Source organism: Priapulus caudatus, unplaced genomic scaffold (assembly GCF_000485595.1).
Source record: "Priapulus caudatus unplaced genomic scaffold, Priapulus_caudatus-5.0.1 Scaffold5, whole genome shotgun sequence".
In the NCBI taxonomy this organism is placed as follows: Eukaryota; Metazoa; Priapulida; class Priapulimorpha; order Priapulimorphida; family Priapulidae; genus Priapulus; species Priapulus caudatus.
In genome coordinates, this window is record NW_014577066.1 from 818429 (window position 1) to 837421 (window position 18993).

General features: G+C 41.4%; 1 protein-coding gene across 1 annotated transcript in view; it reads right to left on the bottom strand.

Moving 5' to 3' along the window:
- Positions 1 to 18993, bottom strand: part of LOC106804662 (dedicator of cytokinesis protein 1-like) — a 66344-nt gene that overhangs the window by 36394 nt on the left and 10957 nt on the right. The window contains exons 2-21 of the mRNA XM_014805939.1: positions 11284 to 11367; positions 10727 to 10820; positions 10412 to 10508; positions 9931 to 10020; positions 9279 to 9422; positions 8613 to 8797; positions 8083 to 8158; positions 7131 to 7278; positions 6850 to 6925; positions 6629 to 6749; positions 6333 to 6414; positions 5844 to 5968; positions 5398 to 5496; positions 4248 to 4424; positions 3767 to 3959; positions 3377 to 3474; positions 3023 to 3112; positions 1428 to 1528; positions 922 to 1056; positions 580 to 688 (exon numbers count right to left, since the gene is read on the bottom strand). Coding sequence (XP_014661425.1) covers positions 580 to 688; positions 922 to 1056; positions 1428 to 1528; positions 3023 to 3112; positions 3377 to 3474; positions 3767 to 3959; positions 4248 to 4424; positions 5398 to 5496; positions 5844 to 5968; positions 6333 to 6414; positions 6629 to 6749; positions 6850 to 6925; positions 7131 to 7278; positions 8083 to 8158; positions 8613 to 8797; positions 9279 to 9422; positions 9931 to 10020; positions 10412 to 10508; positions 10727 to 10820; positions 11284 to 11367 — 2324 coding nt within the window. The remainder of the gene's footprint in view (positions 1 to 579; positions 689 to 921; positions 1057 to 1427; positions 1529 to 3022; positions 3113 to 3376; positions 3475 to 3766; positions 3960 to 4247; positions 4425 to 5397; positions 5497 to 5843; positions 5969 to 6332; positions 6415 to 6628; positions 6750 to 6849; positions 6926 to 7130; positions 7279 to 8082; positions 8159 to 8612; positions 8798 to 9278; positions 9423 to 9930; positions 10021 to 10411; positions 10509 to 10726; positions 10821 to 11283; positions 11368 to 18993) is intronic.

Sequence of the window (18993 nt, forward strand, 5' to 3'; positions counted from 1 at the left end):
ACACGCGAATAATTCATACCCAATAATGCAGAATAATTAATAATTCACCGACAGCGAAATTAACCACTCGCAAAATTGTCCGTCAAGTCGGAATTCGCGAAAATATCTGTACGCGAAAAATATAGCATATACAGTATTCCAGTTAGCAGCAAGTACTGAGCCAAAGCCAATGATTTCCACAAGGGCAGTGCTAGTCTACTGTGAAATACACTATGTGAATGTACCATGTGAAATACACCATTAATACATCCAGTGTTGTGTAAATTCAGTGTTGGAAATAGCAGCCCATTCCTCAGTCAGGGACTGGTAACTTTAGAGCCAGACTGGCTAGTTTTTACAAAACTTACTATAGGTTATGAAGTAGATATTTTTTAGACTTATCTACAAGACAATCAAATTAATTCAATGCTGGCAGTCACTAGTTGAGACAACAAGGCTGCCATTAGTGCGTCGTTGCTTGTACTTAGTTGAAAATGTTGCCGCTTGGGTATTAGCTATGTTTGGGATCAAACTGGATATCTCAGTAGAAGAACCTGGATGTTGAACTAGCTTGGCTACGAGGTATTAACCTGTACTCACCTGCACCGTCAGCATTGAGTCCTGTGTGTACATCATCATCGCACTGATCGTGGAGAAAAGTGACGACAGCATGGCCTGAAATGGCCCTTGCCCCTTGCCATTATTGAGTCTGCAGCAAAAAGAATGGTGTGTTACCTACACATTCATGAACGCACACACACGCATGCACACACACAGGCACAAACACAAGCACGCACACATGCACACACACACTCACGAACACACACAGATACAATACAGATGCAAATGCATTAACTCATGTACACACATTTAAGCCAGGGAGGATTGGGCAAGAAACGTAAAATTCGGGAGTTCCTATCTACGAATCACGAATTCACTTACGCTGCAAACAGCACACGTGAGCGGACAACGAACTTGAAGATGAATTCGAGTGACTTCATGACTTTGAGAAGCATGTCAAGGTTCTGTCTCTCCGGAACATTTTGGACATAGTCCTTCAGAACAACCATCAGCTTGCTAAAAGGTAAGGATGACAGCCATTAATGTGAGTAAACAGGTTAACGTGATTAATGAAGCAGTGTTTCTAATAAACCAGTATCCCTAAGAATGAAACATAGTGCAATTCTGAACTAATTCACACTAACAAAATTCCAACCTTTCACTTTGTCCAAACTCAGACTATTTACTCTTGATCATAAAGAATGAGGCAGCACATATTTCAATATCCGCATCGCTAAATTCAGTATAAAACTTAAAAATGAGCCATAAAAATACACCACACAACTAAGGCTCTTGTAATAAATGTTAAATATTTTATCCGCTACAGCATCCTAATGTATTTATTGAGTATTAACTCACACAGTAAAGACAACAAGGTGATGGCTTACTTGTATGCTAATGTTGCACTGAAGTTCTCAGTTATGTATGTATTCAGCACAGGTTTAAAATGCTGGTACTTCCTATCCGATATCAGACTGATGACAAATACCTAAAAGCACACAAAATAAGAATTCAGTGGCTATCATATATTTAACAAACCATATCAGGATAAACCAATCAAATTTCAATTTACTGCATAAAAAAGTGCTGCCAATTAATTAAATTTTTAATTATGAGTGGCACACATTACATTCATTGCATGGTGCTAGGTTATTTAGAGTGTCACATCTTTAATTATCATGGCACCACAGAAAAGTGCTTGTGGGGAGCATTGCCTAGGTATTCCACAAGAAATCCATAATACTAATGCACCAAGAGCTTTTGGAGCTAACGATCTACTATCATGAAATAATATGTAGGGACGAACTAGGGCTTGTACGGTATTGTTATCGAAAACATCACATGATAAACTATATCTACATATCTTACAAATGGGCTTACATCTTATTACTCTGTAAGAGATGTAAGAGATCACTCTCACTCAGAAAACTCTGCAGAGGAAGTGGTTTCAGAGGTATCAAATTATGGAGTAGAAATAAAATTCACATCTATCTGTCAAACAGACAGATTATGTTTCACGTTTTTTCTCAACTACCACTGTACCACGCACCCTGCAGGAATAGTTCATCTCATTCAGTTCAATCCAGTGCAGAGAAACTGTTACACTGCTATTGTAATCTTTTTACAGGCATAACGATTATAGATGGCAGCACAAACAATTTGAGTATTACTTGCATACAAAAGTAAAAACCAACATTTATGAAGGAGGAAACATGATGACATGAGGAAACATGATCATGAATTAAGAACGGATTCCTGCAGGACACAGTGTAAGCAACAAGAATGGAACGAAATATTTAAAATGTGCATGCAACCAATATCGCAAGCTTAAACACCACAGATAGATTATGGTAGCTAAAAACGTCTATATAAGGAAATGAAGTAGTTACAAAATATGCCCGAATGAGCTTCACTGGTGTGGTGTGCAGGCTTCAAACCTGTAGCCGACTAACGTCGGAGTGGTTCAATTCCACCTTTCGGGCGTTGAACGTTGTTCACAACAAATTTTAACCGTAGGCGCGTTCAACAGCGCGAACGCAAGTGCACTCGCCTTCTGAACGACACTGGGCGGTCGACCGTGTATCCGGTACTCCGTGATATTTACTCACGGATTTTGGAAACTGTGGCTAGTTTCCAGTTACAGAACACAATGTACTAAAATTTAATTTTGAAGTTAAATTTGTGCTTCTAGTACACCTGAAGTTTTGAAATGCCATGATTTTGGATAGTCATTTTTCTTTCTTGATATAATTTCTTGTTAAACCACTAAGACACTAAGAACCACGGTTATATTTATGTTATATATATATACACATAAACATAACCATGGTTCTTATAATTATATATATAAACTTGCATGTTTTATCATTTAATCAGTTTTAATGGTGTGTATTGGTGCGAAATGAGCCCTTACCCAGCAATTTTACCCCCCCCCCCAAGCCTGTTAATCAAGTAGTGAAGACATCAATACGCACAAACTTACCAAGGCATCAAACACAAGGTTATCATAGATGTCAGAGTCGGAATTGTGCATGAGAATGTTGAAGAGAGCATCCAGTGTGTCCTGTAAGAACTGTAACAGAGGAAAGCAGAGGAGTGATGAAGCCCTGTAGATAGCTAGCATCACATGAATGTCAATCATTGTCCTACGCCAACAGTGGCGCGGGTTTTATGCCCAACTATATCGGATGTACAGTAAATTCACTACTGTTTTGATGCTGCATATGTATTGCAAGCAGTGATTACAAGCGTTATTTAGTAATATCGGAAGAACTAAAGAAATATTACAATACCTCATAGTTATGCACAGGTGGCACCTAAATATTTCCTTCAGTACCTTAACGATCTCCTCTCCGTCAACGTTGGTCAAAGACTGCAGGTTATTTTTCAGGTTGTCCGGATTAGCACGCCACTTCAGCAGACCCAGCAAGTCAACTGAAAATCCAACCCATCAGAAACAGGTGAACACGTGGCGCGGGTACTTCATTAGCTATGCAACACTTAGGTGCTGCAAAATACTCGTGCATAACGTACAGTCCCATTACCGGCAAAAACCCGAAAAATGGCCGCGAACCACTATAAATCACGATACCATTCCATTCCCATCAAAATCCATATGTATCCCAAGATACACGCCAGCAAACGCAGAGGATTTCCTGAAGGAAGGGTCGAGAGGCTAGTTGAGATTGAGAGAAAGAGGCGCTGATAGCGTGTGTGGCATACGTACTGTTGTGGGTGAGCTTGGTCGAGCACACGGTCGTGCTGATGGTGAACGAGTCTTTCGAACTGTACGTGAGGCCGCTCGAGTTCTTACTGAGCGCCACCTGGCTGCCATACTGATTACCGCTCAGCTCTGCCTCCTGCCTTGTTCCCGGAACCACGAGGTAGTTGAGCATGTCGATCGACTTTTTGTGCTCGATCTGTGGAACAAGATATGTGACAGACTGTAAAGCTAGTTGGAAGCAAAATGAATAAACGTAGCCAATAACATACTCTGTAGTGTAACATGTACTTTAGTTACTCTGTTACGTAACACGTAATGAACTTACTCTGTAGTATAACAAGCAGGGAGTGGGTGCCCCTTTCGGATGAAACAATGAGTGCTGCCCCTAATAAACCTGACCTTATAGCCAAGTGAGAAGCACGTGCCAGCTCTTAAAACCGACTGTACATTTGACAAGTAGCAAACACTGTCGTCTGTAACTGACCTTGTAGACAAGGAGCTCGTGGTTGCCGTCTAGCAGAGTTGTTCCGTTAGCCTGCATGAGTTTGACGTAGGAGAGAGCAAAGGGTTTCTCCACCTTGTCCTTCACCTCACTCGACGACCGGTGCTTGAAGTCAAACCGCAGGTGTGCATTGTAGAACTCCTCTATAGGTACTGCCACCTGTCACAAATGCATTAGCAACACATTAACACACCTGTCGTTACCACGTTGTCATCCAGTTCAAACACCAGCTAATAATACGATTAACATCAGATTATATAGAGTTAACATTTACACTAATAACTCGAGATAAAACAGTAAGAGAGAGAATTAAAGCCGTTTTTCCACAAAATGGTTAGTAAGCTTAAAGTAACTATTGTGAGAATTTTCCAGTGTTTCCCCCACTTTCATGATACCTTCCGTTATTGCTTGAGTAACAGCAATTGTCTAGAGTAATGATAAAATGTCTTAGAACCTTCGTATTCACCAAATCATGCACGATTACAATTTTGCGTTCTGTTTCTGTTTACCGTTGCCATCTCTCGGACTTTCTCGCGGTAGCGCGAGACATCTATCACGGTGCAGTAATGCATACCGTCGCACCGTAGAAATCAGATCAGAGTGTAAACACAGACGTTCATACTAGCGTAACAGCAGTGTAGTACTAATGCCACGTAAAGTCTGTTATTAGAGAAGCTTGTGGATTGCCAGTCAGATAGTAACACGGGAATGACAATGACAGAAAGTGCTCTGAATTATTGACATAAAAACTCAATAATATTTACCAAACAGAATTGCACGCCCTTTTGTTTTAATTATGTGCACTTGTTTGAAGACGCTATTTGTGATTTTGAGAGTCGGGACACGATAAAATTTATTGCTGGTATGATGTGGTCAAATAAATTTGTCTATGCTATAGCTGCATAAAATCTTGGTGTTTTGAATGTTGGTATAATCAGTGATATTTCCACTGTCAGGTGAGACTATATTCAGCTATATTTAGTTTTTCTGAGCAAAAATCTCGCAATACAGGCTTTAAGAAGCTTACCCATCAATAAATACATACATCACTGATCACGCCTTAAAAGATTGTAAGAACTGCTCTATGCAGACTTCAGCATGCCTATAATGAGCAAGCGTGCGAGCAACCTACCTGGAACGTCTCATTCCATCGTGGCTTGTCTTCGTGGTAGTAAACGACTGACCGGTACATACTGGACATCTCATTACTCGACTCCAGACTGATCACATTCTGCCAAGATCATCACACATCAGTGCGAGGTTTCACGTGGGAGAGAAGAAGTTTTATGCTGCGAAGACCAACTGAGCTTGGGGCCTAGCACCATCAGATGCAACTTTTTTTTTACCTTTCCTTCTGATAACATTTATTCATGGTAGCCGCAGAGTAGAAAAAGAACAAATAAACGCTGCCTGATATTTGATTCCCATCACCTCGAATAACTACACAATGCTACAAACGTTGGCACTTCTATGTAACCCTAACCAAAACCCTAATAGAGAGTTCACTGCTCCAGTAAGAAAGCCCCATAACGTATTTTTCACCCCTCATCTCACACCCGCGGCATCAGGAATAACTACCGGCAAAACTTTGCCGTCGTGGCTGCGCACGCTGACGGTAACTTCAACATTCTTGTCCGAAGTCTTGCTGCCCTTTGCAAACTCCCCCTGCAGCAACGTTAGGTACACGTCGTTGCGCACATCACCTGCAATGATGTTCGTTATTGTACATATGCACTGTGTAGTTTGATAACAGCATGAAAAACATTAACAAAATGAGCACATACAGACATACTATGTAATTGTGGGTTTGTAATTAGCATCTAGTTTCATTATTATCTTTGCCATGCACATTTTTTAGTGTAGAAAGATTACATTGTAAACTCATCAGCATTCATTGAACTTTATTAATTTTAATTTAGGTCCAGTCCAGAATATATATTAGTGTTTCGATTCGGATAGTATCCTTGACGATTTTGCAGTGACCACATCAAGAAAAGGAACAGCTTGTTCATGCACGTCTTGGCAGGACCTGCGCCGGGCTAGACTAACACACGACCGAAGACTCACCAGGCAAGATGACCTCTGGAAAGCCCATCTTCCTGACGAGACAAGTGCTGATCGAGACCAGGTGAGGGTGCTCTTCTCTTGCCTGCCAACAGCACAAATCCAATATTACATTGAGGCGGGAAGCCCGAGGGAAGATGAGAACCCTAACCCTAACCCAAAATAACGTGCATTTGCAACACCGACGTTGCCGCTATGCTACAAGGAAGGCACACAAGATTGCATTGGGAAGATGCAATCGACTAGAGGTGCATAGCAGCAACTGCCTAGCTGCTACTCTAAACACATTCTTGACGCACCTGTTTGAAGTCTCCTGGAAGCAGCTTGAGAGCAGTCCACAGCCCCTGACCCTTGTGGTTGACCTCCTTGGCAGTAATGACCTTCTTAATGACGGTCTCCAAGAAGTCTCGCTCACCACAGCTATGAGACGAGCAAAAGCATACATGTGTAAGTGCCAATGACGTAGACGGACACAAGGTTGGCGAAATTGCTCGTGGTAGAATAAATAACAGGCACTTACTAGACAAAGGGCAGGAAGTGGTGCTTGTCTTCGTCACTTTCTATCTTGCCTGCCATGATGTCTGTGATGTCCATCACTAAAGGAACAGAGCCGGCAAAATGTAATGAAGTGTAATAATACGATTTAGACAACACTTGATATTGCTCAGAGCACTCTATCATACCATGTCTCCCTCACATACTCCTTGTCACCTTCTCTCACCCTTTTACGTCACGTTCTCCTTTATTCAAACGCGCACAAGTTATGCAAGTACATTACGCAAAAGAAGAATTTTAACGTGCCTGCCACGCCGAATGGTCGGCGTATGTTCTGTTTGTCTTTACACTTTTTCTCGTGTTTATCCGTTTCCTTCCAGTCCATGTTGCCTATCCGGATCACCTGACACACCAGGATCACTTTTTCTCGGCTCAGGTCCCTGTTACCGAGGTCCTAAATACAACATGTGCACTGTCGTTAGACTTGTTACAATTCTTGCATTTAGGCTTCAATCAGTAGCTTCATATAAACTGTGTTAAATAACACAGAGTGCACAGGACTCTGTTATCGGTTTTAGAGCATCCATTATACTATACACTGGGCATGACAAATGTGTAGGTTAACGTAACGGATATGATTAAATGGTACAGAACCTGAGGGCACTCAAAATAGCTTAAGGAAAGTCCAAGTAGGTTCAGACATCGTGCAAGCGTGTGACAGCGAATAAGACCGAGTACAAATATGATCTATGTTGAAAAATGTTCTACAACATTGATACTGCCATTACATTACCTAAACTCTGCAAAATGCACATGTATAATTTTCTAATAGCATTCATGTTTCTCATTCACTAGTGCTCACCGAGTTTAATGAACGCATTATCTATCACTATGCCTAGAGTAAGACTGGATGCTAATTCAGGAAACCTCCCGAAGTATTATACTTACGTTATTACTGTAATGGAAAAACACATCCTCCATAATTTGATATACATTCCATGTTTCAATCATATCTTTGCATGATTGCCAGTTAATTCGCTGATTGTTGTTCACTGGGACATCAAATTATGTACGGCTAAGATTACATGTCATTACTTACAGTTACATAGAGCAAACCAGAACCAACATCTCATATATCAAGTTACCAGACCAAGCTATGACAGTTTTTTACATCTCACTCATAATAAGCTCTCAAGAATCTTTAATTGTACATAGTAAGCTCATCTGTTCAGTCTACAACTGCCATGCAAACACCCACCGTGAATAAGGCCCTGTAGTCTTTCAGTGTCTCACGTTCCTGTCCAATTCCTTCCCACTTTATCCAGTAGCTTTCGCTGCAACACAGTAATGAAGAATTAAAAACTAGAAACAGTGCGGACACTGCCAGGACAAACTACGCTGCTCCATGTCAGGATAGTCATGTAGGTATACTTCATTCCTAGTTACCGTCTACACGTCTTCAGTTTTATCATTGCTAGCTCTTTCACCATTCAGAAGCACATTTCGACAGGGCTCAATTCCAGCAACTGCCACTGCCACGGCTGTTCCCCAAACCTCCTTATTTAGCAAGGTGCCTCGAAAATAAGCCCAATGTCCACTGCAATAACTTTCCGTGGCAGCCTTACATGGTTTGCTTCCTGTACCCAGCGCATGAATTCCACGCTGCGCACGTATCCCTCCCCCTCTTAGTCTTACTCAAACATTTCTGCAAGAAAGCAAGTTTCCTGTACAATCGAATAACTGCGAATAACTCTAGCCCCGTTCTTGGAGTCTCGTTGAATTGCTTACGTGAAGAACTTGCACTCGGTGGCATCGTAGAGAGACAGCAGCAGCTCACAGTCGCTCTTCGCGTTCGCGCAGACAAAGTTCTTCGGCGAGACGAACAGGTTGTTTGCGAATCGCGCGATCGTCGGCTGCGACAGCCGGCTGTCCCTCCTCCGCACCTGCAGCAGACGCTGCACGGCCTCCTCGTGCTGCCAATCAATCAGCAACCTCAGCACGCTTACCCGATCGCAACGATCGTCGCACATTGGTCAACGAATCTGAGTGCTTGGCTGATGCAGCCAGCTTATTCAATGTGACAGGTGATGCTTCTCAACGAATCAGGAGCATGGAATACCATAACAACCCAAACGACTACCGTACATACTATTCCTGACCCACTACTTTATCGAAAAAACATTATGTGAAATTTCCTGTTCAGCACTATTATCCTCCCCCAGCCATTTTAAAGTATACACCAGCAGGCTATAACAGTAATTAAAGTAGAAACCTGAAAACGTGAGAACCACACAAACTCTAAGAATGCTTCCAAATATCTAGTGGCAAAACATTACACAAGACCTTCTCGCCAATTTCATTTTCAAGCACATTCCTAAGCTAAACGTCTAGCCGTCCACGGACAGTTCACAATCACTGCAGATGAGTTCCACGCAACCAGCTTCGTAACTCTACCTGTCGGAAGAGCTGGATGGTGCTAGTCTCGTCCGGATCCAGGACATTACCCTGCTCATCCCGCACGACCAGGTCAAGTTCCAGCATCAGGTTGCCCCTGTCTATGGCTGCGGTCACCTGCTGCTTCACCTCCTTCAACTCATCCTACACGCAAGAGCAAAAGAACAGTGGTAGCACTACTGGAGCACAAACCTCGCTCCCTTATCCTTCCATTTTCTTCGTTAGGAACTTGAGAATGAAAATTTGAACGAAAAGTTTGTCACTATTTTTATAGCTCAATGGCATAGAGTGGTAATAATATAAGCTAATAATAATGTAATAATAAATAAAATAAAATAATAAATAATAAGGTAATAATATAAGCTTATCGAACACTCGTAGGGTTGTACAGAAGATCTGTGTTTCGTGAAGATGGTATAGGCTCCCCTGTACACATTTATATCACACTCACACTGCTTGTGTGAATTGAGTCAATGTAGAGCCATCTGTACCGCATCATGACAGTGTATGTACATAATTATATAAATATATATACATATATGCGGTGCATATTCTCATTTCTCACTCTCTCCTTAACATAAACATATCTGTAAAAATAACTGCTTCTAGAATCTAGATGATGACAGTCGCTAGAAAGTTGAGCATCACATACCACAGGTAGCGTTCCCGACATGATCTGACTTCGGAAGTTGATCAGTTCGTTCATCATGATTCGGATCTTCTCAAAGTGAGAACTGCCCGTCTGAAATCACAAAGCCATGATCTATATTTAGAAACTACTGCATTGTGTAGAATCAAGAACACTTTTGCTCGAAACGTCAATGCATCCTTGACAACTACATCTTGTAACAAGTTAGAATTTTTTACCTTTCTTCATACCAGCCTGCTACTACAGTAATGAACACAATGTATAACATTACGTAGCAATAGCGCAGTAGGTTGTCAGGAAGTGTTAAACATGCGATTGCCGGTCAGTGATCAATATCTGTGTATGTATACACCATCATTTAAAATCTGTCCTATTCCATTTCCATACTTAGGATTTAAATCGGACAAAGTTTAAGCAGGCCCTGAAACAACTGGATCAATATTAGTACAAAACATGAGTGAATCCCTTCCCTAGCTTTACTCACAACAAATAATTGTTTCCAGATGGTGCCCCATTCACGTAGCACTGAGGTGATTTCCAATACCACCGGTGATTCCTTTGGCACCACCGTCTCGTAGTTTCTGTGGAAAACAAACGTTTCGCATATTTCACTCACAAACTATCTGTAATTCTGTAAACAAGCCGCTGTTTAATCCCTAAACGTGCTAGAGTTAGCAGTGCATTGCTTTTGCGTTCTCATAAGTAGAACCTCCCAAAATTGACCACAAGCAAAATGTCAAGGTTGCCTGAGTTGAGAGATCCCATGGAATATGTAGCAGTAATGTTATTAGCAACATACCTGTTGACAACAACGCCATCCTTGATATGCACATGAGTCTTTGGGAAGATTCCCTTCTTGGTCCTGTTACGCATGTTGTATCCTCTGTACCAGTCTGGAAGGCAACACCAGAAGAATGTGAACTAGCAAGCAAGCATGCTGGCTCGCAAAAGAGACCTCACTCGGTTTCCACTTCACCATACAACAATGTTAAAATTACATTCTACTAAACGAAGCTCATTACACATACAAAAACGATTAATCAAGTGAAATCAGGGCAGTTTATCAACTACTAAATAGTATTAAAAAAATTTACATATATACAATCAACATAAAAATAAAATTCCAGAAACATAATTTTACAGAAACTGAATGTCTATAAACTTAAAATGTCAACAAGAATTAGCACATAGTAACACATTTGAACATAAAATAACATGCGATTTATCAACATACAATTCGTTCAATCCCAGTAGAATGCATTGCTGCCACGGTTATTGGTGTACCATGAAGGCATCTACCACACGGATATTCTGGTACTAATAGATCCCATTTGAAGTGAGCTAGCTGCAACTAACCTTCATTTCTCTCCGATATATGTACCGAGTCGCCAACTTGTAAAAAGAGGGCCTCCTGTTTGTCAGATTTGAAGTTGGAGATGACTGCAATCATAATAGCACTTTTACAACTTTTTTATTTTTACAAATTACAGTGCAACTGCTCTCGTCTCACAAAATATAAGGTAAAGAAGGAACACAAAGGACTGCCACAGACACAAACATCAGCACGCACGCACGCACGCACGCACGCACGCACGCACGCACGCACACACACACATACTTTAAAGCTCACAATAGTGCTTATAAATAAACCTGAGCATCACTACCCTAACACTGACAGTGGCTATTTTACATACCACAACTGATAGTATCCTGCTGCTACCTGCATTATTGGTCCCTATATGATTAATTAATTAGTCAATATCAGCATCATTATGCAGAATGAAAATGCTATTTTGGTGCTGTAATATTTTTGCCACTAGTACGCAGGTGACAGCACATTGTAATATTAGTCACTGGGCGCGCTTAGGCCGCCCACATAAGACATTGGATGGATTAGTCTCAGATTAACCTACAATCATCTTGAGGGGCATTTAAAATAAAAGTGCCAATTACAAAAAAAGACACAAATGAGTGAGTGAAAAGAAGTCAGTTTTAATTGAGCAACCATTGACGTACATTATAGAAGCGAAGAGTATATATGGGGGAGAATCATTACTATAACTTTGATAATTATATGTGTAATTTTTTTATGTGAAAATAATGTTTGAGATGTGAAAGTCGTGAGATGTGGGCGAGTGATGGCGTTACACCTAAACAGTGCTCGAAATAAGAAAAAAAATGTGGTTGTCCTGCGGACCAACCCAGGCATCAAATCGGGTTGTCCGCAACAATTTCTGGTTGTCGCCAAAAAAAATATCCCCAAATCTCCTATTTTCAATCACATAATAGATATTGGTTCAGAACACCCAAAAGCAGTGGTGTAGGCCAGATTTTTTACGAAGGGTGGCAAAGAACAGCAAAACTGCGCAAATAGTGGATATGAGCTTAATATTTTTAACTGGCTCCTCCGCCTCCCCTCTCCACACCGCGGCCTCGCTCTACCTTCCTGCATCTTTCGTATTTTGGGTGGCCATGTGAAAAGGGACATTTTTGTTCCATTGGTTCTACTGCTCCCAAGATATTGTTAATTGTTCAGTGGCGGGGTCTGGATTCCAAGGAGGGGGTGAAAAACACATGCGGGGGGGTCAATGGGGTCTCCCCAGTAAAAATTTGAAAATGTAAGATTTCGCAAAGGAAGAAAACTGGTATACGAAAAAATTTTTTGCACACTATTTGAGTACATGTACAGCCCTTCATTCTGACTACGACATTCTCCTTTTTTTTAACTTGCGGAATCATACATGAATCCCCACTGCATGTTGTTGTTTTGGCAAATTGCATGGCAAAGCATCGGAAACATTCAAAAATAAAATAATGGAGATAAATACCAAAATGTAGGGGTGAACTTGCTGTTTGCTGGTTCCAAATGAGTTTCACACTCTCATAAAGTCAGAAAAGCGTGACATATACGACCGTGTTGGAAATAGGGCGCTGGTATGGCGTCGCTTTCCCCACACCATAGATTAAGTGGCGGCCATCAGGCTTAAGTGTGCTTGGAGAACCACTGAGAAAGACATAAATAAGAGTCGTCTTTTCGTCAACTTTTCTTGGTTGTCCGCCGGACAATGCCTCAGACCTGGTTAGGTTGTCCGGCACAAATTCTGTGGTTGTCTCGGGACACCGGACAACGCTTATTCGAGCGACTGCTAAATGTCGCCTTTAACGTTTTTTATATATTCAGATTTAGGCACCTGCCTAAAAGCGGAGCTCGCCCGAGTGTTACGTGTAAATTGAGAGAATACGCTTATCACGTAGCTGCTATATACGCTACGTGACAATGGTGTTTCCGCGCCAAACAAACTTTGTCAAGGTTAATTAGTTGCCATGGAAGTCGTGTTATTTCTTTGAAGTTTTTCTCTAGGCGGTACACACGGTTGCCATGCTGTTATATCGCAATAATAATTTATAAACCAAAATGAATCACCATACTTTGTTGACGGTAGTATGCGCTACTACGCCCGCTTTGAATGGTTTCTCTAGCGATGGCGTCGAAATAAATAGGTTAGTGCTGCGTTCTGCACATGTACCGTACGACTTTACTCTACATTATTAGATATAGACGTTTTATCGGCAGGGTGGCAGAGGAAATACGCAAATTTGCATTAAATATTAGTTGTCAATGAAACTCTTGTAACACGCACCCAGACAGTGTGAGCACCGACAGACTGTTTGTTCTGCGCGTCTATAATTAATATGCTATATAATTGCCCAAACCGTACCTAATGTTGCAACTTTTTTTTTTTAAAGTATCAAACCCCTAGCCTTATGTCATCATACGGCAAATAAATGAGCAAAATCCGTTGAACCTGACCTGCACTAATGAAATTCCCGATTTGTTTGCCAAAAAATGCCGTGGCTCGAGAGTACGTCGACTGGCGTGCTCCAAATAGGACCGTTCAATATGAGGAGCAATAGCAATACAACTATACCAATATTTTAAACTGTGGTCAACGGTTTCTGAAGTTATCGTTGACCGGACGCCAAATGTTAGATGGAACGACGACGGACGTACGACGGAGCCCGACGACCCAAGTTGGCAATATCTCAGCTTGACGATGTCAAGTGCGAGTCTAAAAATGCGATTAGGGCCATATAAGAGCCCTGGCAGCAATGCGCCCACGACGCTGCCAGTACATAAAATTGTCAGGTGAGTTTATTTAAACAAGTGCCGAGAGCGACAGCGTGCTCACACTGACGCGGCGAGTGTTCTGATGGCTAAAATCACGTGGCAACGAGATCAAGAGCGCACCTTCCCATTGCCGGCGTTCGCTCTCGGACCTCGTTGTGCTCTCTCATTCTTCTCTTTGCTTTCTCGGCTCTTGCTCTCTCTTCCTTCGCGCTCTCTCTCATCCTCTCTCTCTCAGTCTCTTCTCTCTCTCTCTCTTCCCTCTCCCTCTCGCCTCCGATCACATCTGCTCTCTCTTGCCTCTCTCTCTGCCTCTCTCTCTCGCTCGCTCACACTCATCTCCCTCGTTGTCCTCTCTCTGTTCTTGTCTTTGTCTTTGCTTCTCTTTCTCTCGTCCTCTCTCTCTCTCCTCCCTTCAGCTCATCTGCATCGTCTCTCTCTCCTCTCTCTATCTCTTCATCTCTCTCTCTCTCTCGCTCTGCGTGTGTCTATCTCTCCCTCTCACTCTTCACTTCTCCTATCTTCCTCCTCTCTCTCTCTCTCTATCCCTCTCTCTCTTCCTCTCTCATCCCTCTCTCTCTCACTCTCCATCCCTCTCTCTCTCTCTCTCTCTCTCCTCTCCTCTCTCTCCCTCTCTCTCTCTTCCCCTCTCGGGGCGGTCCGCTGCTCTCCTCTGTCCTCTCTCACTCTCTTCCTCCCTTGCTCTCTCATCTCTCCTCTCTCTCTCAATTTTGCCTCTTTCTCCGAGGCGGTAGCCTGCTGCCGGCCGAAGTGCTGTATACTGATTGTCTATACAGACTGTCTGGATTGTCTATCAGACTGATTGTCTGATGGTCTTTCTAACCCTAGCAGACCGTTTCGTGAGCTAGAAGGCGGTAACGTTTTTATAGTATAACTTCACATAAATGGTTTATACTATATAAATTCCGCGGTGCACCGGCGCAGCACCATGTTTATAACTATGTCTTAACTCGGGGTTTCCAAGCAGCGGCCAGCGATCGGTAGAAACATTATAAAAATATGGCTACTAAAACAGGCTGGCTTTGTCCTCGGCGACAAGCTACCTAAGATTACTTGCCTCCGTGGAAATGGACAAGTACGGACAAACGGATAGCCCTTATTTCGAACACTGGGAATGGTATTAGGCAACCTTCTCGAAGAAACTGTTCGTTGGGATCGTTATGAAAGTTGCCACGAGATGGCGCGTACGTTTGAATGTCTTAAGATTAAAGAATGGAAGCTCCCATCGTACGTAGTATAGCAACACTATTTGCAACGACAGAATAGGTAAGCACTCATCCATTTATTAACGCAGGCAAAAACTACACCGTACGTAACTATCACCACCACATGCACTGGCAGGGCATATTAAGTTACATGTAACACACTGACAGTCAGAATCCATAGAAATTATACGATTTTATGGAGCATAAACCTTCTCAACCAAATTTAGCTTTTGAAATTTCACTGTGACATTGTAGCCTCATACATCCAGGCATGTATACGATTCTACTAAGCCAAACCGGCAGTCAAATTCTTTCTCACAGTAAGCAGTAAACAAAATCCATGTTTAACCTCCTCTTGAGGGTCAAAAGGTTATCGGTCAGTTACTCTTCGCATGTCAGCAGAAAGTACAGTTCATGGTCCTTTCAATAAAGCCATAAAAATGCTAGGTCACAGCTGAAACAAAAAAGTTTTTCAATCGCTCCGTCAGACCATGTCCTCAAAAAATGTCTAAAATCTGCCCTGTGCCCTATTGACCTTTGTCCTGTGACCTCCAATTTCGGCACAGTGGTGGCTTTTCCTACCATAATGCTATACACCGACTATCACGAGCCTAGGTCGAGCCGTTTAGATTTGTGCCGCAATTCTGCATTTCCTCCCTATACCTTAAGTTTAGGAGGGAATGTTCCCCTTCTTTTACTTTACACCTCTTGACTTTTGACCTTTGACCCCCCAGCTTCAACATCCCAACTCGTTTTCGGATTACCCCCCCACGTTCCGAATATCGTGACCGTACGTCGAGCCGTTTAGATTTGTGCACAACTGTTGACGCACGGACGCACGGCCGGACGCACGGCCGGACGCACGGACGCACGCTCATGCGATTCTACAAGCTGCAACTGACTATGTCATATGAGCTAAAAATAAATGATATTAGATCATGTCTCATTTCTTCTTGTTAATAAATAACTATTACGCTCAGATACGGTTGCGTGGAAAGTTACTATGAATCAGCCTACCCATCATCATGCACGTGAATATATTCTACAGCACGTAGAATATACATGACTAAATAGCAGATGTATTACCATCAAGGAAATGACACCCCCACCCCTTCCATCCTCTTCCTCATGGCAGCACTATACTATAGCACTGGAGCTACTTTACCCTATATCAACCTCATAAGCTTCCTAGTTTATGCTAGCTTATCGAAACAATGCCAAAGTCATAGGAACTTGCTCAATGAGTTTTTTTTAGTTTACTGATAAGATACACTAGTAATAGTATGCTCCAGGATACATGTCAAACTAGCAGTTTTCCATAAGCAAAGGCTTTGCCTCCCTCCTTCTACAAACAACAGTAGGCTCAATGGTTTTAGGTGTGTATGAACAAACTAACATAGGCTGTGAATCTGTCGTTGTTGACAGAAAATCAGAAGTATGAAAACTAAGCTAATAACAGTTATAGCATACGAGCATCCGTTATATGTGCATGCATGTGTGTACGATCGTGAGCTTGTGTTGGATGTAATATTTACAGGAAATAACTAGATTGTGCTTCATTTTTGTGTCATTCTTAGATGTTTAACTCACTTACACATTCAATAACACTAACACAAACATTGAGCATTACTCATTAGAATGTTTATCTCAATAAATGTTGAACATCATATGACCGAGTGGATGGATACTTCAAAGAGCATCTTCTCACAGCTTTCATAAAACATGTAAGCTCGCTTGCAACAAGCATATATCAAGAATGATGTGAAGATTCTGTGTTCTCTAAATATGCATAATTGCTCGTGAATGCATCACTGAATGAACTAACGTAGCTTATCCATTTTTGAATGCTAACCTCTACAGTTATTCACTGGATTGCTCTACATTCTACAACACTGATTTCATTTCCTTTTATCATTGGTGTGTTAGGGATCCTGTAAGTGCAACCATACGTAGTAAAGGCTTATCCTGCCACGGTAATGATGTAGAAACCTGATCTTGTGTGTGTTAGCAGCACAGGGCTTCTTACTGACATATTATCCACTTACTTGTTTGTTTGAGGCTAATTAAAATGTTTTACTATTTTTGGCACCTGCACTCCAGATGTAAGGCAGCTGTGAAAATCCATCAATGGAACCAAAGAAACAGAAATGACGTTTCGAGGTTATTTCACACGCGTATCTTCTATGCATAGTCATCAGCTTGAGGACAGATGTGTTGCACAAGGCCGACTTTTCCTTGTTATTACCATAACCATACAATTTATAGAGCATACATAGACTACACTAAACAGGTCTATGTTATTATATATATATATATCTACACTGGTGTTGTCATAGGTTATATCAGAAATATGTTGCATTAGTTATTAGTCTTGTGATTTTACATGCAAAATTGATTCCTTATTGGTTAGTAACATACATATGCAGTGCAACATATTGTTATTAACTAGTGTTGTCAATCGGTTGTAATTTCGTAATCGATCATCGGTTGGACACAAGTAACCGATGATCGGTTACAATCAGTTACTCAGGGTGTTGAATGCCTGCGTGTGCGTAACGTCGTGTGCATGTATGTGCTTGTTTAGCTCTGTTTATTGTTTGTTTTGCACTGTTTACTACTGTGTGTATAATAAATGTATGTTAATTAATAAAGGGATAACTTGTATAGTAGGCTATGATATCTCTGATTCTCATCACTTTTCCAAGTTTTCATTGTTCAGTTTTAAAAAAAAAACTTTTTTTTTTTCCCAAATGAAAATCGATTATGGATTTTTGTGATAACCAAGCGCCTTGGTTCGAGCCACTGTTCAACCGATGATCGAGTATAATCGATGATCGTGACATCACTATTATTAACCCACAATTTCATGAATCATTTAAAAATCTAGCAATGAATCATTTAACAATATGTAAAATAGAAAAAATGTATGATATCAGGCAGAGCTATTGAATTCCACAATGGCAAAATAAGCCTCCATTGGTCCACTAGTTTAACACTCCATGTAGAGGTCTTCTCCAGGAATTCATCTTCCGCGGTAATGCTAATCCTCCTTTATTTTACATAAAAAGCCACTGTTGAAATAGTAAAGCAGTCCCTTGATAATCCTCTTTAAAAGAAATGTTTACACCTGGTACAGTAACTACAACTAAAACTTGCGCTGGTGCCTTAAGACTCAGTTAGACTGATTAAACTGTAATTGTAAAGGCAACACTCCCTATCATAAATCATTGAACCCTGAACACACAACTGTTTAAATAACATTACAGAACTTGTATGTTAAATCGTAGATCTAAATAATAATTTTGATGATGTTTTTTTTACTTAAATGTTCTAGCAGTCAGATACATGCTGCCTTTGATGATTGATTGGGTATTGAAAATGGTGAAAAACAGTGCAAACAAGAGTACCTGGGCTCGTTAAAGACGTTTTGTTCCCAGCCTTTCTGACATCCCCAATGACATATTTTCTTGTAAGAAAGTATTAGAACAACACCCTTGAAGAAGACGTCATGTCAATTTTAAGAGTGTACCCCCATTTACAAAGTTACGATATGGGAGGTTTTAAACCTAGGCATCAGAGCCCTACTCTATTTCACCTATTATTGCCGATAGTTTTTCTACCATTGCATTAACGCGGCTCCATTGCTCTTCGCGGCCGCGACTGTTGCACGCTTACACTATATATAGAGCAGCGGCGCGAACTGTTGCACGCGTT